General features: G+C 36.6%; 1 protein-coding gene across 5 annotated transcripts in view; it reads left to right on the top strand.

Moving 5' to 3' along the window:
- Positions 1-25904, top strand: part of COL12A1 (collagen type XII alpha 1 chain) — a 101168-nt gene that overhangs the window by 55578 nt on the left and 19686 nt on the right. For all 5 annotated transcript variants that reach the window (XM_042016354.1, XM_042016351.1, XM_042016350.1 and 2 more), the window contains 22 exons: positions 65-204; positions 1296-1425; positions 2176-2318; positions 3242-3371; positions 4294-4436; positions 5869-5998; positions 6196-6315; positions 6927-7073; positions 7831-7947; positions 8380-8526; positions 8614-8688; positions 9239-9378; positions 11234-11357; positions 11552-11695; positions 13561-13725; positions 16414-16452; positions 16546-16684; positions 18849-18991; positions 19367-19476; positions 24519-24668; positions 25072-25149; positions 25732-25818. In XM_042016354.1, coding sequence (XP_041872288.1) covers positions 65-204; positions 1296-1425; positions 2176-2318; positions 3242-3371; positions 4294-4436; positions 5869-5998; positions 6196-6315; positions 6927-7073; positions 7831-7947; positions 8380-8526; positions 8614-8688; positions 9239-9378; positions 11234-11357; positions 11552-11695; positions 13561-13725; positions 16414-16452; positions 16546-16684; positions 18849-18991; positions 19367-19476; positions 24519-24668; positions 25072-25149; positions 25732-25818 — 2741 coding nt within the window. The remainder of the gene's footprint in view (positions 1-64; positions 205-1295; positions 1426-2175; positions 2319-3241; positions 3372-4293; positions 4437-5868; positions 5999-6195; positions 6316-6926; positions 7074-7830; positions 7948-8379; positions 8527-8613; positions 8689-9238; positions 9379-11233; positions 11358-11551; positions 11696-13560; positions 13726-16413; positions 16453-16545; positions 16685-18848; positions 18992-19366; positions 19477-24518; positions 24669-25071; positions 25150-25731; positions 25819-25904) is intronic.

The following is a 25904-nucleotide window of genomic DNA, read 5'->3' as shown; positions in this document are numbered from 1 at the left end:
GGTCTGACAGCAAAAATGAGAGAATAGCGTTCCACATTTCTGACAGGTCATTGATCTGTTTCAGAACCCCTCACCACTGTGAAGAACTTGCTAGTTTATGATCCAACCACCAGTACTTTGAATGTTCGATGGGATCATGCAGAAGGAAGTCCTCGCCAGTACAAAGTGTTTTATGGTCCTACAGCTGGAGGTGCAGAAGAAATGGTAAATTCTTCATGTGGATCTCACTAACCGTCTCAGATAAATTACAGCTCATGGTGCTAGTGAGAGAAATGCTGCTGAGAGAAGTAGATCTTGTTTGCCTATGCACTGGCTTTTTTTCTGTTCATAGCCACCCTGAAGAAAATGCACAGCACTGCCATGAAAGTTCCTCCTATATGTATTACAGATGTTTGATTTCATATAGTAGACCATCAGTGATTAGTTCTTAGCATGGGATTTAATACCACACACAATTTTTTATTTCTTTATTCCTAGGGCACTATGTGTGAGTGTAAAACTGACTTCAGGGTGTACAAAAGGTTATAAAGTTAGCAGACCTAATTTCTACCCATTTTTACTGCTAAGAAATTATGTGACTGTAATGTCATGTGTCTGTAGTGTGAAATGTGACCGTTTCACAAACGGTATTTGTGAAAGCAGAAAAATGCACATTCTAATGTCCTCAAATTATTTAATTACCAAAGAGCTAAAAGAATCCTGAAAATATGAAATCCTTGCTGCAGACTAGGGAATATTGTTTCCCAGTTGTGATTCTTTTTCTACATGACTGCAATTTAATGTGCCCATGAAATGAGTCGTACATGAATGCCATTGTTTCAATAGCAACTAAAGTACTACTGATGCCAAATATTCTTAAATGCTGTGGAGTTTTATTTCCTAACATGAGCTCTTCATTACATGTTTGTTTTTTTGTTTTGTTTTTTTGATTTAGTGATATTTTAATGCCTCCGAGCTGCTAAATAGTGGTCATTAAAGAGATCACTGCAGATTCTGCTACTTTCATTAGTACAGCAGGATCTGGACCCAAAAGTGGAAAGAGCTATAAGGGATTATGTAGGAAAGCATAGAAATAATTGTATTGAGTCTGAGACAGAACATTCTTGAAAGGCAATTCCAGAAGATACCATGAACCATGTTATTTTAAGCTTCACCTTTTGTAAAGTTTTTATCACATCCAGTCTGGAAATGAGATATGGTAGAGGAGTAAGTGAGAAATAAAACAGCTTAATTTTTGTTTTTTTTGGCGTGTTTTTGTAAGTTTCTTGACTCTTCCTTTCTTTTTAAATTTGTAGACCACAGTACCAGGAAATACAAACTATGTCATCCTGAGGACTCTTGAACCCAACACACCTTACACTGTAACTGTGGTTCCAGTTTTCCCAGAGGGGGATGGTGGACGTACCTCTGACACTGGACGCACTTGTAAGTAAAATAGTCCTTTCCAAGAAAATACTAGGATTTTTTTATTAATGGCCTCAGATCATTAGAAATTGATTTTACATCAGAAGTGGAAGTTTATTTTCCTTAAAGCTAAAACATAAGTGCCAAAAACTCTGTTTACCTGCTTGGTTATTGTTGCAGCTCCGTAATTTATTCTGTTTCCTTTGCTTTCCTTCCTTTCCTTTTTTGTTTTCCTTCCTTTCTTGTGGAGACTTTCAGTCCACTTATTTCAGGCAAGCTCAGCTGCAAAGTTGTGCAGCACATTTACTGTTTACTTCACAGAATAGTAAAATTTTAATTGTAGTGCTAGTAGCACTACTGGTGAACAAACAGCAAATATTAGTGTTGATCCATGCTAATGTCCACACCATGTACTTAAAATTTTCCAGGAAGTTTGAGCTGCTAACGTCAACTTGACATTACACATTACACATTAAAATGTGTAGTTTGTGACTATTTTTCACACATGTCTGATCAACAGTAGGATAACAAAGTGTTATGATCATACTTTCAATTTGCAGTACAAGCACATACATTGCTGCCTGGTACGGAAGTTTGGAATGACTAAACATGGAGATTCTTAGCTTTGTAAATTTTGGGCTAACAAAAGTAATGTGTTATCTTGGGCTGAGGTGCTTTTCAACTTCTTTTGAGCACTGTTGTAAATTCAAGTAGAAATATAACTTACACAAGCAACTTTGTAAAACTTAATTTAAATTATCCTTGATCTAGTGGAGAGAGGAACACCAAGAAACATTCACGTTTACAATCCCACACCAAACAGCATGAATGTCCGATGGGAACCTGCTCCAGGTCCAGTACAGCAATATAGAATTAATTATGCTCCACTGACTGGCCCAAGGCCATCAGAATCTGTAAGTAATTTAGCTTTTATACTATTAGTCAAATGTGTGCAGAAAATATTGCTTCCTTCAATGAGTGTAAAAAATAATAGTAAACTCAGGCCAACTGTCTGCTCAGGAGAGTCTCTACTGAAAGCCCAGTGTTTATAGGAGTCTAATCCATTGTTAAAAAGGCTTAATTTGGTGAAATGAAAGAAATAAGAAATAAGACTCTCCCATTTAAAACTCTGTATTGAGGATATCATACCGCAGGTAAAGATGAATTAAATTAAGCCTTTTTTTTTTTTTTTAAGAGAGTAGGAGACAACAAATATTTATTAGGAATTATGTAATTACGAAACCAGATGCCAGGTTTATGTGATTTTACCACTAAACCACCTGCTTACCCCAAATCATTACTGTTTAGTGGGGGTTGGTGAGCAGTGGAGTCTGGATATGGGTAAAAAAGTGCCCCACGGGTATGAAGTAAGAGTTCTTGGGTTTGTGTAGAAATAAGTGCAGTTTTAAACTTCGACCATGAATGTACTTATGCAAAATGTACACCCATATTGTACACGTAGATGTACATGTTTTTATGTAAGGAATTCTAAGGACTTTTTATGTCCTTTATATGTCAGTAAACTGTGACTGAATTTACTTTTTTAGTTTTTGTTAATAAATGTTTCTCCTTTTTTTTCTGAACTATTTTAATGTAAAATGTAAAAAAAAAACAATTCTATTTGCAGACTGAGAGCTCCTTGGTTGGTTTTTTTTTTCGCCTGTTAGTGAATTTTCATCAATATTGCTTGTTTATTTTAAACTTGTGTGTTTTTCTTGGACAGTGTGCAGCATGGTCATGTTCCAAATTTTTCTATATTTTATTCAAATTGTTTTCTAAAAAGAAATGGTATAAGCTGAAACGTTATTTATATAGATGCTTTTTGTTCCTGTTTTAGATTGTGGTACCAGCCAACACTCGTGATGTGATTCTGGAGCGCTTGACTCCTGACACTGCTTACTCAATAAATGTTATAGCTCTGTATGCAGATGGAGAGGGAAATCCAAGCCAAGCACAGGGAAGAACATGTAAGAGGCAATCAGTACTTGTGTTGTGAAATATATGTCAAAATTGGTGTGAGAAGAACTTAAAAAATTGGTTACGATTACAAGTAATGTGAGCCATTTAGTGCAACCCTGAATTAATGCGTCTGTGTTATGGCTGCAGCAATTGCAGGCCTCTGTGGCAGGAAACTTTTGCTATGCTGTCTGTCAGTTGTGGTACTTGAATAATTAGCAACGTAATTTTCAATCGGGAAATAAGCTTAATTTGAATGTGTTAGACTTTAAAGGCTGTTCTCAAAATCAAATTACAGGCAAATAACGATTTATCTTTTGTAAAGAAAAAATAGCATATTAAAATGGGTAAGATTAGTTGTCAACAGAAAAAAAAGTGTTCATGTTCTGTCTAACATGGTAATTGTATGTGTTGGCCTCCTCAGATGTTTGGTTTTTTGCTGCAGACACCTAAACACCAAAATATCCTTGTTATAACTTCTCTCATAGGATCTGGTTGGCTGATGCTTAGCTTCTTTAAAATTCATACTAGAAATAACATGTACAGAACCTGTTGACAGCAATAATTTTGCTTCTTCTATGTTATCCCTGTGAAATCCCCATATTCATCTAAAATTTGAAGATGTGACAGGCTTTAGTTATACTTGTCCGCAGGAGTTTGAGAAGCAGAATGTATGTAGATGCTCACTTTGCACATCTGGGTGTTCTCTCCCTTCCATTTTGCTCCAGTTCCTCCAGCCGGGCTCTCTTTCTATTTAAGACCTTCAGGCACTGCCATATTATCATTGATTTAATCTCCCCATGTATATTTATTTATTCAGGGTTTCAGGAAGGGCCCTTGACTTTGGCATCAGGGCAACATTTGAATTGATGAGGATGGCACTGAACGAGAGGTATCATACCCCATACAACCTTCTGTATTTTCATTCTTTAGTGCCTCGCAGTGGTCCAAGGAATGTGAGAGTATTTGATGAGACTACAAACAGCCTTTCTGTACAATGGGACCATGCTGATGGGCCAGTCCAGCAGTACAGAATCATTTACTCACCCACTGTGGGAGACCCTATCGATGAATATGTAAGTTCTGTAATTCCTTAGTAAGCACTGAGGTGTTCTCAGCCAATTCTTTAGGCTACAGAAAAACCGAGACACTTGTTCTACACGTAGTACACGTTGCAGGCTCCATGGCTTCTCTGGACATTGCTGTAAATGTTAAGAGGCCATGGTTTGTAGAAAACAGGTTTGGTTTTTTTTTCATGAAGCTGCAGAACATATATGGTTTAAAAACAAATATGTGTGTAAAATAATGTTGAAAATGTGAGTCACACATTAATTAGAATATTCTGAACAGAATCTGCTTCCTGGCATTTTGTTCAAATGTGATACATTTGAATAGCCATCTATTACTTCATACTCTATTCATTTCGAAGTCAGTGTGCTAAAATACAGAATAAATATGAGTCTGCATTTTATAAATTGAAGAGAGTTAGCAGAGTCTAATATGACAACAATGATAACTTTGATTCAGCATCTAACTTGCTATTCTAAGTTTCAGTATGAATTGTAAGCGTTTGTGTTTCATTTCCTGCAGCTTAATGCTAGCACAAGTTATTCTGAAGCTTATAAAATTCATGGAGTATTTATAGCAAAGCTAAGCTCAGATCCTGCGGAGGTCAATGGCAGAATTCCTGCCAACTGCCACCAGCCAAAACGACATGTATAGAGAGCTATTTAAATGCTATTATTGCTTTTATATTATTGTATAGCACATGCTGAAAATTCACTGTTTGAAAATTCCCTACTGTACTTGTTAATCAGGGCACACATATTTGTCAACACACATATCTTCTTTGCAGAAAAGATTGGACAATCCATAAAAACAGCAAGTCTCAAACAACCAAAAATTTTACTCAAGTATTCATAGCAAATGCTGACTGGCATGTGCTTTTGAGATAGATACCTCAAGTTACTTCCCATAGTTTCAGTGCTTTATGTCTTCCTTGTGGAGCAGGGTCACTTTTGGGATTATACCTACATTTTCATTGGAAGTCAGCAATAGTGCATGGCTGCATAAGGAAGTTGAGGAGACTGAGGGATGCATAAATAGAGATATTTTTATATGTCAATATATTTAGAGCTTCCTTCTCAGAATAACCTATTTCTGCCAAGAAAACAAACACAACATTATGAATTTTACCTTTCTATGAGGGAAGAGTACTGAAATCTTGGTGAAGAACTGCAGCATCTCAGTCTGATGTGAGGGTTGGGACTGAAGAGTCAATTTGATTTATGTTTTTGTGATGGCCACAGTGTTTTGTAATTCAAAATAGCAAATACTGATAACTGTTTACAGGCTATAACCCTTAAGGTATCCTGAATGAATTTTTCTATGGTGGACATAAAAAAGAGTGTGTCAAATGTCAGAACAAATTTTTGTTTCTGGCTACTGTCATTACTGATCAGTTACAAGACTCTGAGTGTGTTCAACTCTGTTTCTTGTATGTTCTAGACAACAGTTCCTGGGATAAGGAATAATGTGATACTGCAACCACTGCAGTCAGATACGCCATACAAAATTACTGTTGTTGCTGTGTATGAAGATGGAGATGGTGGACAACTGACTGGAAATGGCAGAACTGGTAATTATAGTTTTCATGTTGTTTATTCTTTTTTATGTTTAAGACATATTCCTTGAGCACTTCAACATTATTAAGGCTTCATTAAGTTAATTAAGTCCTTGATGTGATTGTTACCTTGCAGAGTAACAATCTGCATTTCTAAAGACTGAAAAACAATTACTAGCCTAATTAGAATGGTTTTCTTTCTTTCTTTTTAGTTGGCCTGCTTCCTCCTCAAAATATGTATATAACTGATGAATGGTATACACGTTTCAGAGTTTCCTGGGATCCTTCACCATCCCCTGTTCTTGGCTATAAAATTGTATACAAACCTGTGGGTAAGAAAACTTGTTCATTCTGAGTACACCACTTTGAGAACAGTGAGTAGCTAATGGCAGACCAGAGTAGAAATCATATGTATTAAGAAATGTTTGTGTTAAAGGATCTATTTATTTCCTTTGTTTACCGATTTTCATGAAAACTTTAGTCTTATGATCAGTATTCTATAATAAACACAAACTATCAAAGGCAGTTTCATACATTCACAGGGATTGAATTGTATAGTTAAAACTTTATACAGTGACCTGATTTGTTTTTCACCTCTTTAATGCCTCTTGTTCTTCTAAGGCTATGAACTGGTGTGTATGAGATGAGTATTGGACAAGTATTTGAATACTAATGTCCTGAAGAACCTTTGTTTTTTGTGGCCTTCAAACAATATACATACCTTTCTAGAAGCTGAGCACAAACATTTCACAATAGTTTGTAGAACTGTGTATGTTCTGTTTGCAACATTGTAATATGCTAAAATTTAAGAAATCAATATGCTTTGTTTTAAAAAAAAATTAGGTTAACATTTACTGATGTGTAAGAGACGGAATAATTTTGTAGCTCATGTAATCATGATTCTTTCTCTTTCTGTGTTCTTAATGCTTCCTTTCAATCCAAGGTTCAAATGAGCCCAGGGAGTTTTTTGTGGGAGAAGTGACTTCCTACACTTTGCATAATCTGTCTCCCAGTACTACTTATGATGTGAATGTCTATGCCCAGTATGATTCTGGAATGAGTGTACCTTTGACAGATCAAGGCACTACATGTAAGTCAGAAGGATTTTGTTGTAGTCATGCTGGATACATATGCTGGTCTGAGACAACATTGATTAAGAGAAGATTTTGATGGCTGGTTGCTGGGAAGCCTGTGCATTGTCTCATGGAGAATACTTGTCATCTATCCATGATGTAGATCTTAAAAACACGAATCTTAGAAACAGTAATGAAGATGTATTTTTAAGTGATGACTTGATGAAATAAAATTTTCTAGTTTACTTCCTAAAATTTTGTTAAGCTATATTTGGAGTCAATCTTTAACTGTCTGCAGGGTACTACAGAATCTAACTATGTTACTAAGCAGGTCTAGGCTTTTTGATACTCTGCTTTTACCCCTTAGGAATGTCCAGTGACTTTGATGATGGCCTCAGCTAAGAAACTTCTAAAAATTTCTTCACTTATGATGAATCAAGCATCCTGACTCAGTACATTCTTTTCAGACTGCCATATATATGAGTCACATTTTCATTTTTGGAAGTTTCTTATTTTGTAAAGAAATCAACTTCATGTGAAAACTTGTAAAATGAGCTGTTACCCAATATGGGATTTGGAGCCTTTGTAAATAGCTAGGTGGGGATCTGTAGGATGTAAAATAAAGAGACTTGACTAGAATTGCTCTTTCTTTATGCAAATATTTTTAAAAATCAAGTTCCAGACCAGCACTGCTAATATAATTTTCATTTTGGTGTGCTTTACCTATTACATGCTATTTTCCAGAGAACAATTTCTCTCTTTCTCTTTTCATAGTATATTTGAATGTCACTGACCTAACAAGTTACAAAGTGGGTTGGGATACTTTCTGTATCCGGTGGTCACCTCATCGGTCAGCGACTTCCTACAGACTGAAGCTAAACCCAACTGATGGTAAGTACATTCTATTTTTAGCATTTTCTGGAAACATATTGTCTTATGTCAGTGACAGCACCACTTATTTGGGTTGATGGCAAGCACCAACCATAGTGATACATCTGGTTGGGTTTTAAAGCTCTGAACATAACCTGTTTTTCTTGGGTGGTGAAAAAGCTTCAAAGAGGAAGTGCTGCTTATTGTCAAGTGAACCTACATCTACCCAGTTGCCTGGTTCCACATGTACACTGCAATTGTAATTTCCAGTGTGCTCCAGGGTTCATAATAGTCACACAATTTTGGTCTAGAAAGGCTGTTACGGGACAAGAATAAGACTGTCGTCCCATTGTCTCCCCTCAAGAAGTTTCTTCATTTCTACACTTATGTATAGATATATGAGAAGGGAAGTAATAGGTTCTAACTTTCTTTCCGTTGGGATTTTTTGGACAGGTTCCAGAGGACAGGAAATCACAATTCGTGGGTCAGAAACGAGCCACTGTTTTACTGGCCTCTCACCAGACACAGAATACAATGCTACTGTCTTTGTTCAGACCCCTAACCTTGAGGGACCTCCAGTCTCTATGAGGGAGCATACAGGTAGGTAACAGATACTGTGAACTTTCCGTTTTAGCTATAGAATTTGTCCTGCTTCAGCTGTAGAATAAAATTATTATTTCTTTTCAGTCCTCAAACCTACAGAGGCACCAACTCCACCGCCTACACCTCCTCCACCTCCCACAATCCCTCCAGCTAGGGATGGTATGTTTATTTCTAGAATTTTTCAATATTTTTATGTAGCTGCTGTACTACTTCATCGTTTACCTCAATTTTTCATAACTTTAAGTGAATTTAAAGCCAGCACAGAATTTCAGGGAAATGAAGATTGAGACCTTTTCTAATGCCATCCCTATTTTCTAGAGCTTTACTAGACTTCAGCACTTCCTGGTTTAGAACAGCAAGATGCAAACCTTTGGGGAAAAAATTTTTGATATTCTATAGCTCTGCAGAAAGTCTATGAGATTATCTGCTCTCAGCAGATAATTTATGTTTTATGGTAGATGATCAGAAAAAAACGTAATTCAAAACATTTACATTTTATTCTTGAGGTCTTTCACATTTCTTGAAATTTTCTTTGATATATTTTAATAAATTTTTTTGTGTAGAGCATTCGTCATCTGCCAAGTTGACTGTGTGGTAGTAGACATTTACTAAATATTTGTCATTCTTGAATTTTTGAATTTTGAAGTAATATTTATTTCATGGTGATGTGGTTGATGTATTTTAAGCATTCCTTTTCTTGGACTTTCAGTATGCAGAGGTGCCAAAGCAGACATAGTTTTCTTGACTGATGCTTCCTGGAGTATTGGTGATGATAATTTCAACAAAGTAGTGAAATTTGTTTTTAGTACAGTAGGAGCCTTTGATCTAATCAATCCTGCTGGAATCCAGGTAGGTTTGTTATTCCCATTGGGTACATTCTGGAGGGAAATTGAAGATGAAGATGAATTTCTACTTTCTTGCAGAATGCTGTCATATTTTGAATTAGATTGTTGTACAAAACGTATATGGGTGTGCATGCCTATTATTTAATAAATATATTTGCAATTTTATGAATACCAGGGAAATCCAGTCTATTTTGAGAAGTTAATATTCTGAAATACAAAAGTTACAGTGTGTGCAAATCCTCCAGGTAGAGAAGCTGGGATGATGTATGGTCAATTTTATATTTTTGTTTATTTGTGTAGGGCATCAACAACTGGCACATATCCTAGATTTTGTCTCTGTCATATCAGAAATCTGTTTTAGAGACATTCTGACTTTTGATTGAGGGTTACTTTTTGATTTCTTAGTGTAGAAAATGAGTCTTGTGCATGCAGGGTCCAGCTGGCCTGCTGTTGCTGAGCTCCCTAGAATACTACTGCACTAAATAGCAGAATCCCTTTGAAAAAGGCACTTGCAGATGTCTTTTCATGCTGTGATAATGTGGGTCTGCTCCACAGTGGGCGTAGTAAAAGTATGAAAAGGTCCTCTTGGTGAATTAGTGCATTTTGAGAGAGTAAACAGTAATATCTAATGAGATTATAATAGATTTTCAGCAGTACCAGGCTGATCATAGTTATGTCAGAGTAACTTCCTGTCAGGCTTCTTACCATAAGCATTGCACCATTATCAGTTTTCTTCTACTTGTAGGAAGCTGGATGAAATCACTGTCTAAGTTCCCATAACCATTTCTCTTTCACTAGATGAAATGAATGACATGAGGTCTGAGAGAGTTTCTTACATGGTATTTCTGGAGTGTTGCAGAAAGCTGCAGGTGCAATGCATTTTCTTTGGTCAGAAGGCTGACAGGATATTTGCATTGTTAAAGGTCTGCTTTTCATGTTCTAGGCATATTTTTAGTAATTTGATTCCCTATCTCTAACTTTCTAGACTTTAAAGGAAAAGATCTCCTTAAATTCACTCTGTCTCAGACACTCTTTATCATTATAGCTTGAATCTATACTGGGTAGTTTTCTTTTCCATTTGTTTTTTGTTTAATATTTTTTGCTTGCTATGTATATGGGTCCCCAGCCTGGAAACAGAGAAGACAATATAGGTGACAGACACATGTAAACACTAATGTTTAGTAAAATAATGAAGTCACATACCTCTTGAGGTGCAACAAGCTAAGGTTTTGAATTGAAATTTAATAATTTTAAAAGGGGAATTTACTACAACAGATGTGAATATGTACATACAGAAATATTTCTATTCATCATTAAAATAGTATACTATAATATTGCAAGTTTACAGAATATTAAAAGGAGAAAAATAAGAAAAATATTTAAAGATTATTTAGGAATAAATATTCGTGATTGTATTTCAGTATTTAAGGCAAGACTATACACTTATGTACGTATCCGACTTTATTGGCAATTCTATTGACAAATGCTTTTTTATTCCTAAAAAAACAGCTGGAAGAAGTTTAATAGATACTGTACATCTGCTCAGAAGTAGAGAATAGGCATATATACCTCACCATAGTAATAGCAAGAATTTGATCATATGCATTTAACGGCATTTCATACACAGAAAAGAAAGAAAGAAAAAAGGAAGGAAGGAAAGAAAGAAAAGAGAGTTGTGTGCACATTGCTGTGATGACTATATATAAAAATATGTATGTGTGTGCAGAATTGGACATATTTGAGAAAAGAATTTTTGATTATTTAAGAATTATTAATATACAAAATTACATATTTCAGTAGAGAGAGTTGATATGAATGTGGAGTTATGCGACTGAACACTGTGTTATATTCCATTTCAGGTTTCGTTTGTGCAGTACAGTGATGAGGCAAAATCTGAATTTAAACTGAATACATTTGATGACAAAGCCCAGGCCCTGGGAGCTCTTCAAAATATTCAGTACAGAGGAGGAAACACAAGGACAGGTATGTATGGGCTGTAATTATATTTCTTTAAGATAAAATATTTTCAGAAACTGTATAATTATCCTATATTGCATGGCTGAAGAATTAGGTTTTTCTGTTGTGTTTTAGCTCTGTGACTGTTGCCCTTACGAAATAAAAGAATTCTTCTCTTGTGGATAGTATGAATGATTCCTTGTTTATTGTACACTTTGCAGGCAAAGCTCTAACATTTATCAAAGAAAAGGTTTTGACTTGGGAGAGTGGCATGAGGCGAGGTGTTCCCAAGGTACTTGTTGTTGTGACAGATGGTCGGTCTCAGGATGAGGTGAGGAAAGCTGCAACGGTTATACAGCACTCTGGTAAGCAATTCACAGCACCTGGCTGTTTCATTTCTGTGTTGCTTCAATTATCTGGGAATCACTTACTCATCCTTTATGGACTTGGAAATGTATTCTGAGTATTTGGGAAAGCCTCAAAACTATTCAAAGAATTTGCGCTCTCTGAACCTAGACTTACATTTTCTTTCTTAAGCCCTGTCTCCGGGGAAGGATGTGGCTTCTCAAAGATTTCAACTAATTCCTCATGCATACCATTTCAAAGATGTGACATTTGGTTACTTCTTTCTCTTTTTGGTGTGTGGACCCCAGGGATCATTGGGAAGTGTACTCCATACTAGTGCTTATGCTTTAATGGGCCTGGTTTGCTGAGGTTTATGTTTTATCTGGTATAAACCAGTGGATCTCCAGTTAAAATAACAGTTTTTGAAGGAGCTGGGTCTGAATGGACTCCTTTATTGCCTTTTGAGCTAAGAAGCACTGCACTTCCTCATAAGATTTTATGATTGTGGCTTATGTGAGTGTAGTAATCTGTTCCTGTCCCAGCATTCAGCATTTTGTGTTTCAGTGCATGAACCACCTAGTTCTGATCTCTAAGCAAGTAGATGTTGTACTTCCTTATGGGAATCACATGCATGTAAACCAAAAAGCAGTCATCTTCTCTGTCTCTGTAACCTGAAAGAATTAGCTCTGTCTGGATAGTTCCTCAATCTCCCTGGACAGTATGTTTCAGTGCTTAATTACTGTGCTAGTAGGAGACCTTTGTCTTGCATTTCACCTAAGTCTTTCTTCATGCTAGTGAGATTGTTGTCTTCATTTACCTAGTTACCCAGGAAAGAAGCTGATCACTGTCTGCTGTGATGGGCCTTCGTATTCGAAATCTGTTGTCACCTCCTCTTTCTGTCTTCTCTTTTCTAGACTAAACAAACCTATTTTCTTCAATCTCATGTTGATCATGTTTTCAAAACATCTTACCATTTTTAGTTTCCTCTCTACTTGCTTTGTTTTCTACACATATCAAAGCATGCTTAAAGCTGGACAGAGAATTTCAGCCAAAATTTCACCAGAACTGGCTACAGGGGAATAATTATGTTCTTAAAAAAAACGAACCAACCAAACAACAACTTTTATCACTTGAAATAAATGTGAATTCTGGTTTCAGCCTCCAACTGGCATTTCCAATGTCTGTGCAGTTTCTCTTCAATGAAATTTACATCTGGTGATATGACTGACTTCTAGGGTCTGGTTCTTCTCATTTGACTTAAGACATCTGACAACTAAATGTCTAGTCTAAGGTCATCGTGTAGGGTCCTTTTATGACTGGTGAAGAGAGCAATATATAGGCATCTATAAACAATGACTTTTCCTATCCTGAAGTCAGCATGTTAGGGAGATAAGATGAATTGCTTTCTGAATCTGCCCATGTCAATCTGGTGATTATAGAGAAAAACTAGACAACTTAATTTGGAAAGTAGAAGCTGGTGAGGTGAGTACTACTCTGAGAAAGAGAAATAAAGAGGCATGAGATGCAAGAGATGGAAACAGACAACTGGATAACTAATGATCTGTACAAGTTTTGGCCACAGAACAGATTTAAGATACTGTAGAGTTGAGAGAATTGTACATTTTGTATTAAAGAGTGAGGGAACTATGTATCCAAGGCTGCATGAGATTGGATAATACCCCAAAAAGCAAAGAAAGAGGAGAAAGTTTTGAAAGAAAAATGCAAAAACCAGTCTGAAACCTTCTGAGCTTTGACAGGATGAAAAGAGATCCTGAATGTGTAGATCATAGGTAGATCCTCACAAGTCAATGGTTTGTGCAATATTGACAGGAAAAATGTTAATATGTGTTTACTACATTTTAAATAACAAGTGTTATTTTTACAGGCTTCAGTGTCTTTGTGGTTGGTGTGGCTGATGTAGATTACAATGAACTGGCCAAGATTGCCAGCAAGCCCAGTGAGCGTCACGTATTTATTGTTGATGACTTTGATGCCTTTGAAAAGATTCAAGACAACCTCGTCACCTTTGTGTGTGAGACAGCTACCTCAAGTGAGTAAAAGACATCGGTTTCCCTTTTCCCAAATTAATATGTTTGCTTATATACTGCTACAAGTGAGTGGTGGGCTGACCTTGGCTGGATGCTGGGTGCCCACCAAAGCTGCTCTATCACTTGTCTTCTCAGCTGAACAGGGAAGAGAAAATGAAACGAAAGGCTCATGGATTGAGATAAAGGCAGGGAGAAATCACTGAGCAGTTACTGTCACAGGCAAAAAAGACTCAATGTGGGGAAAAAAATAACTTATCAATGAAATCAGAGTAGGATAAGGAGAAATAAAATCAAGTATTAAAAACCTTCCCCCTGCCCCTCCCTTCTTCCTGGGGTTAGCTTTACCCCCAGTTTTCTCTATCTCCTCACCCTGGGCACCACAGGGGTACAGAGAATGAGGGCTGTGGTCAGTTCATCACATATTGTCTCTGCTGCTCCTTCCTCCCCAGGGGCAGTAGTCTTCAAACTCTTCCTCTGCTCCAGAGGTAGACAGTCCTCCACGAACTTCTCAACATGGGTCCTTCCCATGGGCTTCAGTTCTTCATGAACTGCTCCAGTGTGGGTCACAGAATCACCTTGTTAGGGTTGGAAGGGACCTCTGGATATCATCCAGTCCAATGCCCCTGCCAAGGCAGGGTCGCCTGGAGCAGGTTACACAGGAACACATCCACATGGGTTTTGAATGTCTCCAGAGAGGGAGACTCCACAACCTCCCTGGGCAGCCTGTTCCAGTGCTCTGCCACCCTCAACATAAATAAGTTCTTCCTCATATTGAGGCGAAGCTTCTTGTGTTTTAGTTTATGGCCTTTGCTCCTTTCTCTGTTGCTAGGCACTTCTAAAAAGAGTCTGGCACCATCTTCTTGACACCCACCTTTGAGATATTTATATGTGTTAATGAGATCACCTCTCAGTCTTCTCTAGACTAAACAGGCTCATCTTTCTCAGTCTCTCCTCATAAGAGAACTCCTCCAGACCCCTCATCTTCATGCTCTGCTGCTGGAACCCTTCCAGTAACTCCTAGTCTTTCTTGTAATGAGGAGCCCAGAACTGGACATGGCACTCCAGATGTGGCCTCACTAGGGCCAAGCAGAGGGGCAGGATCACTTGCGTTGACCTGCTGGCCACTCTTCCTGATGCACACCCGGATATTATTGGCCTCCCTGGCTACAAGGGCACTGCCGGCTCATAGTCAACCTGTTACCCACCAAAGCTCCCATGTCATTCTCAGCAGAACTGCTTTCTAGTAGGTCAGCCCCCAGGCTGGACTTGGGGTAATTCCTCTCCACGTGCAGTACCCTACACTTGCCCTTGTTGAACCTCATTAGGTCCCTTCCACATGGTGCAATCCTTTAGGCACAGCCTACTCCATTTTGGGTCTCTCATGGGGTCACAAGTTCCACCAGCAAACCTGTTCTGGCGTGGGCTCCTCTCTTCACGGGTCCTGCCGGGAGCCTGCTCCAGTATGGGCTTCCCACAGCATCACAGCCCCCTTCAGACATTCACCTGCTCTTCCACAGGGTCCTCCAGGGGCTGCAAGTGGATATCTGCTTCTCTGTGGACTTCCACAGATTGCAGGATCACAGCCTGCCTCACCATAATCTTCACCACAGTTAAGACCAGTGGAATCTCTGCTCTGGTGCCTGCAGGTTGTTGTGTCATTCCAACACACACAATCCTCAACCCCAGCCACCTCCCCCTGTTAAATCTGTTATCCCTCAGTCACTACCACTGTTGCTGATGGGCTCAGCCTGGGCCAGTGATGGCTCCGTCTTGGAACCAGATGGAACTGACTCTGTTGGGCATAAGGGAAGCTTCTGGCAGCTTCTCACAGAAATCACCCTTGTAGCTCCCACATTACCAAAACCTTGCCATGCAAACCCAATACAAGTTGCCATCTTATTTAAGGTACATCAGAAGACATGTTCATATTAAAAAGTTAGATTTCATAATAACTGGACATAGTTTAAGGGAGCAAGTTAATTTTTAAAATTTTGGAGTGAGTATTGTATTTTATGTAATCTCATCTTGCATTTCAAAAGTACTAGTATAACAAGGAAAGAGTAACAGTCACTGACAACATTAAGAAGTAGAATGATGCCTAATGTGAACCACAGGGCACAACAGGTCTCTTATTTACCACTGGAATAGGGGTGCTAAGATGTACAGCTATAGTGTGTGATGCTGTTTTAAAATTATCTAAATAAAGCTCAGTTGTTTACTCAAGTGAAATCCTTCTATGGCAAAAATAAGAAATTCTCAGGCCTGTCACGTGGAACTGCTTGTTCCCTAACTGCCTCATCTGCTGGCTTCTTCGAAGCCACATAAATATGCAGTTATTTCTTGTGAATCTGACAGCTATTATGCAGCTTGACTCATGCCTTAAATATTCATGGAAAGACTGTGTCATTGTCCTCCTTTCTTCTTATGAATTATACTCTTGAAATATTTGGGGTTAATTTGTTATTCCATAGAATTTGTCACAGTAGAAATACCCTACTAAAAGTGATGAGTAAAGATTTTGACATTACATCTACCACAGCTCAGGGCACAGTATGAAAAATGTAACAAAAATTGTCTCATAATTAATAATAGCACAGACATCTTGGTAATAAAATTTTCTGAAGTATACATATGTTCATATCCTATTAGGCTTAGTAGTTTTGAATTATATGTTGTTTCATGTCTTTCAGCTTGTCCCCTTATTTACTTGGAGGGATACACTTCACCTGGTAAGTAAGTCTCTAATATTTTGGCATAGGTCCATTTGTGTCTTTTACAGCTCAACAGTGTTTCTGTTTTTTATTTTCTCTCTGGACTTAAAGGTTTCAAGATGCTGGAATCATACAATCTAACAGAGAAGCATTTTGCTTCTGTACAAGGAGTTTCACTGGAATCAGGCTCTTTCCCAAGCTATGTAGCGTATAGACTCCACAAAAATGCCTTTGTCAGCCAGCCAATACGGTAAGTAAACCTAAAGACTTGTATTTAGGGTGACCAGATGATGAAGGATTAACAGATTGTATAGATAGCATTTGTGTTTTATGGAAGATGCTTTAATTTAATGTTCTTTTTACTGAGCTTCAAGAAATATACTCCAAAGAACATCTATCATTGTTTTCATTAAATGCTAATCTATTTCTTCCATTGCAATCACAGTTCACTATTAATCTAGTTGCTTATTTTTCTTTGAGATTATGCTTATTAAGCATTCAAATTGCATATAATCCACAGTTTATACTTAGGCAGTTGAGCAACAGCCTCCTTAGTACAATGAATTCCATGTTGCTGGACAGAAATGGTTTCAATATGGAGGGATTAGCATCACTGTTTTCAGAAGCATCATTCTTACTACAGTAGGCAGCACATTGATGCCATTGACCTAGGGTAGTTTCTCCTCTACTTGGCTTGCCTTATTTGGCAAATGGAGCAGAGTTTTCAAGGGCCTGTGGTCTTAGAGCTTGGTTAGGGATGGGTAATAGATGGTCATTCTTGCCAACATTTTTTCCCAAAGGAAAACAAGACTTAGTTAGCAGTTAGTTTTACGAAAAGTGGAACAGTACCTTTCTCCCTCTTCTTTTATTTTTTTTTTTTTTTCACATTTTTACATTTGTTTCTCTCTCATCTATTTAAGTAAGTTTCAGAAAAGTTTATTCTGGTTCAGAGGAGATGCCTAAAAATAGCCCATTGTTGCTAAAAAATTTAAGGAAATTTAGTTTTCTTTTCATAGAAGCCTTTGAAATCTTCTGCAGTCCTGCCAGACTGGGTAAAGATCAGATCACAAACACAGAAGCTAAGGTTTATGAAGAAATAATTTCTTTTTGCCAGACTTCTGAGATCACAGCTTTAAAAGTGGAGGACCTGAGGATTTTTAAGTTCATTGGCATGCCATTAATACCTGTGGGGATGATAGTTCTCTGACAGCCCAGCTTTTTCCAGTCTAGGGAAATACAGATAATCCCAGTTTTGCAACTCTCCTGCATTGATAGATATTGCATTTACTAGGATAAATTGATGAAAAAACAATAAAAAGATAGGCTTCCTATTTATTTCAATTTTTTAGAAATGTTGTGATACGTAGTCTAATGTCTGCTAAAGAGGTGGAATAGACTTGCCAGAGTATTCTGGGCACTTATTTTTCATGAGAATCCAAAAAATAAAACTCTAGACTGAGTCAGCAAAGCAATAAACACATACTGATCCTAGTGGCATAGTTGTTTCCATATCTGAAGTAACTTGTTATCCAAGTTATAAATTGTGTTGCTATATCTACTTTCATATTTGCATTCCTGCACTGTGCTGTGTGATGTTGTTGACTTAGTGGTATGGTTTTTATTGCAGTGTTTATAATTGTATGGGTTCATAAGCTTTTTCTAACATACAAAGCAGCTCCTCTCTTCATTTTAAGATTTTTATGTTTATGTTCATGTGACTAAATCTCTTTCTGAGCTCCATTATAATGGTTAAGGAGAAGCAGTAGTTATCTTCTTTCTTACAGTTCCCTTCCTGCATTCCCTCCTTTCCTGTACAGAAAGTTCTGAAAGCTGTTTCATGCATGTATTTATTTACTGTTGGCTCTCTGCTTTTTTAATGTCTAACAGTCCAAATATCACAGATTTAAACCTGAGCCACCAAAGAATAAGCTGGAGCCCAAATGCATCACCAGTTGCAGAGAAGGCATTAAATATCTCTGTCACTGTATCTGTGCCTGAAGGGCAGCAATAGTTAAATGCTGTTGCCTGACTGAAGCAGGCCAAATGAAAAAAACGAGTAAAGCTGCGGTCCTTTTTTTCTGTACTTATCATCAAGGAATTTAAAACGTGTAGTTAGTATAGAATTTTGCCACAAGAATACATACCCAAGAGTTCTTGGTCATATTCTGGCATCCTCTCTAACCATGGTGCTGGGACCAATTGAAGACAGGCTGTGAATTCATCTTAACAAATCGCAGTGTTTTTATATCACAATGGTGTTTTCTATTTGAGAGAGTGGTTAAAATGCTCTGTTCCACTAAACGCTGTCATTTTCCTGTTGCTCTTGTGTCTTTTCTTTGAAAGAGCAAATGATGAAGATCTTATTTTACTCATGTGTTTCCACGTGAAAAAATGTCTTTATATTGTCTTAACAGGGAGATTCACCCGGAGGGATTGCCGCAGGCGTACACTATTATTCTGTTATTCCGTCTTCTGCCTGAATCCCCCAATGAGCCTTTTGCAATTTGGCAGATTACAGACAGAGATTACAAACCACAAGTTGGAGTTGTGCTTGATCGTAAGGATGGTTATACTTATTGTATAGAGAAGTTACATGTTATGTTACTGTGCATGTGTTCTCCCCAAATATTTCCAAATCCAAAGCATTTTTACATGATAAAAGGATTATACATTTTTTGTTTCAAGAGATTTCTTTTAAACTTTGTACATCTATAGTTCAACTAAAAATAATTCATCTAAACTACATTTCAACTTTGGTATTAACTCTAAAATCAAAGGAAATTACATCTATGTACTTACAGGTCATTAAGACCATCTATGATTTGTGTTTACCCAAAAAAGGGGTAAACTAGATTTTATCTATAAGTGTATCTTTGGATGGTGGTTTCAGTAGTATATATGAAATGAAATATGTTATTTTTATTTATTGCAGCTGCCAGCAAAGTGCTGTCATTCTTTAACAAGGATACAAGGGGAGAAGTTCAAACTGTAACTTTTGATAATGACGACATAAAGAAAATATTTTATGGAAGCTTCCATAAGGTAAATGATTGAAATTATGATGCTGCTTTCTGAAGTACTGTTCTTTTAAATAGAAGACAACCAAGCAGAAGTCACTGTCAGGTGATTGTATCTGGTTTTTGGATAGCACTGGAAGTTGACATAAGGACCTACAGATCATGTAAAACAAGATCTCTGAAGTTATAGGTCTTCTTTGAACCAATGTAAGAGATTTGTCAAGAATTTGTTAAGATTGTGTAAGTGGAGGGATATATCTGAAGAAGAAATTGTAGCCTGGTTCCATTCCAAATGGAAGAGGAAGAATAAAAGATAAACGGGAAGAAAAAAGGAAAGGAAGTTGTGGTGAGAAAAGATTTCGTGGGAGTGTAATGATTTGAAATCATTCAAAGAGGAAGATATAGCCAGAGAAAGCGAGTAGGCAGGGAACCAGTGTTGGGAGATCAATAGCATATTGAACAAGATTCTTATGTTTAACAAACATAATACATTGTATCTATATATTTAGTAAGTATGAATGTGAATTGATTTTTTATTTTGCTTAAAAACACTGGGCCTAAAATATTCCAATGTCATGTTAACTGAGGAAGCAACAATAAGGAGAGAGAGCTCATAAAAGGTCTCTTTATGATTTAGAATGAAACTTACAGTTTTTGAATTGACAAAATGGCTAGTGAAATCTTTACATGTTGCTGCATCTGCCTTCTCTTGTCATAGTTTTGTGCTTGCTTTTCTAATTTTGTGCACCAAATTATGGCAATTTGATCTTGCCAGGCTTCCTTACTTCTAGTCATCAGGAAGTGTTTGACTCAGTATACCAATATATGTATACCTAAAAATATTTTAAAAATATTCTCTTGCTGTGTTAAATATGCATGTTTAGGGCAAGAAAGTAAGCTGCAATTGCAACGTTTTTGGTTAGCTAAAATGCACATTCTCATGTTTTCATTTATCTCCCTTCTATTTAGTTTAATTTTCATCTGATGACTAAATATGGATTGAGTATAGCATTTGTTTTCTTTATGATACCCTCTTCTGCATGACTAGTCACTACCAGCATTCCTTTGAGGATACTGATAAGGGGTTGCCTCTGTCAACTTCCACATACTGGAGGCCAAGCTGTCAACTGAGCTTTGCTAGACTGAAAGCCAGGAAAGATAACTAGTGCATAATGTTTTGTGACTTCATCTGTTTAAAACACAGGTGATTATGAAAATCACACAGTACTATAAAAGCTATTGATTTCCTCAGAATGTGACAGAGAATAACTTCCCAAACTGATCCTATATTATATCCAATTATTCTTGTTTTAGAATTTATTTAAGGCCTGATTATTTTTGTATATATGAGGAAATGTTTATGTCATTGATTCTGTAACTGATAGTTATGAGTAGCTTTGGATCATACCTACATTAAGCAGTCTTTATTTTGCCCTTCACTTTTTTTTTTTAATAGCTTAGTAGGACAACTGAATTTTAAGGAAATATATTAATCTACTGGAGTGAGAAAAACTGTCAGTAAAGGCTAGGATGTATCTTGTTTTGGTATGAAGGTTGAGTCATCACCAAGAAGTACTGTTTAGACACAAAGCAGCATGTGCATGCCTTATTTTAGATATCACTGTGAGAGCTGACACTTCTTCAGGTCAGTGGTGTGGAGCTCTCCTCCTGCTGTACTGCCAGCAGTCTGTTTTAAATATCTGCTGCTAATGTATTGGATGTTTAGAATCACATTTTCCCATATAGTTTCTCTAAATGTGATAGAGCTGAGCAAGCTTCTCTGACAGCACTTACGGTGATGTTCTACTCATTTATCAGAGCAAATGGGGAAAAATCTGTGACAGCTGCTAGAAATTAGCAGTTATGTAAAATTGTTTATTACACTTGTTGGTGAAAAACAATTACAGGGAAAATAAAAATCAAAAATTTTGTATCATTTTGATAGTTAAATACAGTAAGACATTTCGAGAGAAAGTGATCCTAAGATGCCATACAATGAACACAAGTAGCAGTGATTTGAAAATTATCTTAAAGCTTTACAACTATGAATTCTTGCTTAAGAGATTATTTCTTAAGAAAAAATTTCTCAGTTACTTAATGCAATGTGTAATTCCCCTTCTTTTTTTCCCAGAAAGGAATTAAAAGTTCAGATTTTGATAATATTTAAAGTAGCTGTAAGAGCTTTGGTTTAGAGCTATATTGGCAATTTTTCACCATAAAACTAAGCTGACTTTTCTGGCATCTCTCCAGATGATTACTGAGTTTGCTATCTGAGTCAGATTGTTAGTGATGGCATCACAACACCTGCTGGGAAAGCCTTATGTCTCAGCTGTGTTGATTAGCTCCTAATAATGGATAGCAGTAGTTTCAGATGGATGAAGGAAGGAAAGTAAGAGTACCTTTCTAAAGGTACTTTTGCAATTTCTCCTACCATCCAGTTTCAAAGAGATGACAAATCTTTACAATGCAAGGAGATGTTTTCCAAAATACTAAACATTTTTGTGGCTTTCATTTGATGACTTACTGGTTCATTCAGTGAAATTCACTTAACTACACCTAACTATAGGGAAATTTACTTTGGCATGCTTGAAAACTCTGTGTAGCATAGCTATGGTGAAAGCTGTTGAATCTGGCAAGTCCCATAGGAAAAATTCTGACTGCCTGAGACAGTCATTAAATTTATAACTGATGTTTTGGAGAGAGAGACAACTTGTCCTTCTTATTCTTACCACACTATACTTCCTGTTAGCTTGCCATTTTGCAGTAGTTAGCAAGAGGAAATTTGATAATGAGTGTACATCTTTCTGCTGATATACATATGGGAAATTAGTTTGCTTGGCTCATTGATGTGATTCACTTAGCAGCAGATCAGAACACCATCAAACTTTATCTTATAAGGCATCCAGAGAGAAAAATTTAAAAATGTTTTCTTTCCTAAAATGTCATAAATGAAATAAATAGTCAGAACTAAGCAGAACAGATTCTTTATGTTGGTGTGTGAGAAACTGTTGAAAACAAAATGTATCGGGGTTGAATGCAGAGATGTTTTATTTACTGTAAACACCAGATGCCTGCTTTAATTAGATTTATTGCCTAGGCCATGAGATTTGGACTGGAATTCTGGTCTGGCAGTAAATCAGTGTTTAACTGACTGAGTCAATGACTCGGGAGAGCTCTCCTTTTTTTTGATTGTTGGGATTGCTTTTTTAGATAGATAGGTGATGCTCAGCAGTTATTCCTATTTGAACCTTTTCAAGCTGATCTCATTCAACATTCTGATATAGATTTACCTCTCCTAAGTTTTTTGCACTAATGAAAATACTATCTGTGTTTGCTATGCAATGTGTTTTATTTTATTTAAATTGTGACAAATACTTAACATTCCAGTAGAAGGACTTGCATATCAGGCACCTTTCAGAATTAGTAAATTGCATCTGTGATGAGTTTAAACTGGATGATGCAGTAATTAACCTGTAAAATTTTGTCATATAAGCAAATGACTGAGTATATAATGTACAAATTATAATGAATTTAAAGTTTTGGCAGGGCAGTTATTTTGTTTTATAGAAAGATTGGCATGTAATACCAAATTATACTTTGGACACAGAGTTATCTTTCAATTGTTTTGTTTGTTTGTTTCTTTTAATTATTTGCTCAATGAACACTGTTGGGAATTTTAATTAAAAGCCCCACTTGTATACACAGCACGGAGATATAAAGCATAAGCACATAATTTTAAAAGACTTTTAGATAAGCTGTGCTGATGCCTTGAAGAAAAGTCTGCATGGGAAAATATTTAAAAGGGAAAAAAAAGTAAAAATTCTCAGGAGATTGTTCAGGCACTTGTTGACTCAGAACATTTAGGGGAATCTCTCAACTTTATGCCAATTTTTGAAGCAGTCATCAAATAGCAATATGCTTCTGTATGGTTATGTCCTGGGATAACAGAAGATTTAAAACATAAATACATACTTCAGGGATTCGTTACTCCTGCTCTTAATGTGCTGATACTTTAACAATTACATAGGTGTTATAATGATGTATATGAAATATATGCAGTAGATAAAGTATATAAAGCCCCTGAAAACTTCCTGTTGCCTGAATATGCTCTTTCAACAGCTGTGTATTAAATGTGCTGAAATGGCCCTAGTTTCTTTCTTGGAGACTCCTAAATGTTTTCTACATTTTCACAGAAATGTAGAAAATTCACTCTCATAACATTTGTCATACATACCATAAATGTTTGGAAAGATAATCTTTGCTTAGGTTTTGTGTGTTCCTCTGTTTAAGGTTTACTATGTTTCCCCCAAGCACTTCATTCTCTTCTCCTGGTAAATGTACTCTCTCTTCATTACAATCATTCCTTTCTCCCTCCTAAGTGTCCTTTATTTCCAATCATTAATCTCTTCCTCTTCCCTGTTTCCCCTTGTTTTGGTATATGTTTTTGTAACCAGATTTCTCTTGTGGAAATTTTCTCTTGCATCTTCCATTATTTTCCATTGTTCTGGGCAGGCTTCTCTTGTTGCTTCCTGTATCTCAATGCAGTTAATTCCTCTGGTTGAATCATCTGTGGAAGCTGAACTCTATATCTTTGGGTCTGAAACAGTCTACTCTCTGAACTACAGAGTCTATTAGCCAGTGGGCAGTCCCAGGCTTACAAACGTCTTGTCTGGTCTCAGCCATCAGAAGAGAACAAGAAATGCTTATATTTACTTCCTCTCAAAAGTTCTTTTATTTTTTACTTTTTTGCTATCTTAAAACAATTTTCAGGCAAGCTTTCTAAATAGGTAATAATAGTTCAATTAGTACATTAAATAATATTTCTTAGCTGCGCTTGTGTATTCATCTTGTTGACCTTCAACACATTCTGAAGAGGTTATTAATGTTATAGACTTTCCTTTTAAATTTAAATTCCTTGAGTTTGAATTTTTCTACCAGTTGGAAGTAAAGCAGGATTACTAGGAATCAAATTTAAAACAGTACTACTGAATCAGCGAAATACTATTAAAATGTTAAAGTAATTGTTCCCATGTGCCTTTTCTAAATATTACGTTAAACTTTTTTCAGGTCCATATTGTTGTAACTTCATCAAATGTTAAGATTTACGTTGACTGCAGTGAAATACTGGAGAAACCAATTAAGGAGGCTGGCAATATCACAACTGATGGCTATGAAATACTTGGGAAACTTCTAAAAGGCGACCGAAGATCAGCAACAGTAAGCAATAAATATGAATCTGTTCATTATTGCAAGACCTTGAAATTTTCTGAGGAAAGAGGTTAGAGATTAGGGGTTTCTGGGAATCCAGTGTTGCACCCAAAGCTTTCACGTGTCTATACTGTCAAACCCAATGTACTTAACTGAGATGTTTGGTCTTTATATCTTCTCGTTCTAGCAGAGTTGCAAGATCAAAATTCTAATAGCTGAAAGTTGCACTCAGGTAAATTCAAACAAGAGCAGGAATGTTTTTCTTTTAATAAGGAGAGCAGATGAGTGCTTTTACTCTGGATTTTCTATCATTAGAAATAAATGGAGGAATAATTTTTAATGATAATGTGAATAGATTTCATACTTAACAACATACTTAATGATCTTTCAAGAGTATTACTTTCTTTTACAGTTAGAAATCCAGAACTTTGACATTGTTTGCAGTCCAGTTTGGACTAGCAGAGACAGATGTTGTGATCTCCCGTCTATGGTAAGCATAAATGAACCAGAGGCTATCCATAAAAATGTTAATACTATATTTAATAATATTAATATTAGGCTGGTATTAAACCTTGTACTTCTAAATCACAGTTATCAGAGCAGCCAGTCAACAACACCTCATTTCAGAGTTTTGTGTTTGAGGCAGTAAGGTTGTAATGCTAGAATTGAGCCCCTTAGAAATGGTGCAAAAAATGTCTGTTATATGTGTTTCAGTGATGTTTCAAATTCTAGGTATTATAAATGGGGAATATATTTATTTATTTATTTAATCTGTTCTTAGATTAGCGTTCAAAAAGTACCTATTCTTTGTCAGGGCAAGCTGATTGTAAAATGCATATAAACACTGGAACAATATTTTGGTTGTGCCTCTATTGTTAATGCCTTGCAAAGTTCACAGAGAAAATTTTCTAAAAATATAAAAGATCCTGTAGAAATATTTGGAAACCACAGTTTAGCTGTGAATTTTACTTGAAAACTGGATAATAGAGAATCTTCCTGCTATTGTTTCAGACAAGCATGCTGCCACTGAGTTCTTTAAAAGGACAGTAATAAGTTGTGATTGAATTTTCAGAGAGATGAAGCAAAATGCCCAGCTCTTCCAAATGCTTGTACCTGTACTCAAGACAGTGTGGGACCTCCAGGACCTCCTGGACCAGCTGTAAGTTACTGGCTGTAACTATTCATAACAGACAAATTTTCTGTTTTTTAAATTTTTGGAAGTCGTTTTGTGTTGGTCTGTAGTTT

This window comes from Corvus kubaryi, unplaced genomic scaffold (assembly GCF_017639235.1).
Source record: "Corvus kubaryi isolate FWS band 111438036 unplaced genomic scaffold, C.kubaryi_AGA036_p1.0 split3-73, whole genome shotgun sequence".
NCBI lineage: Eukaryota > Metazoa > Chordata > Aves > Passeriformes > Corvidae > Corvus > Corvus kubaryi.
This window is presented reverse-complemented; position numbering and strand designations above follow the sequence as displayed.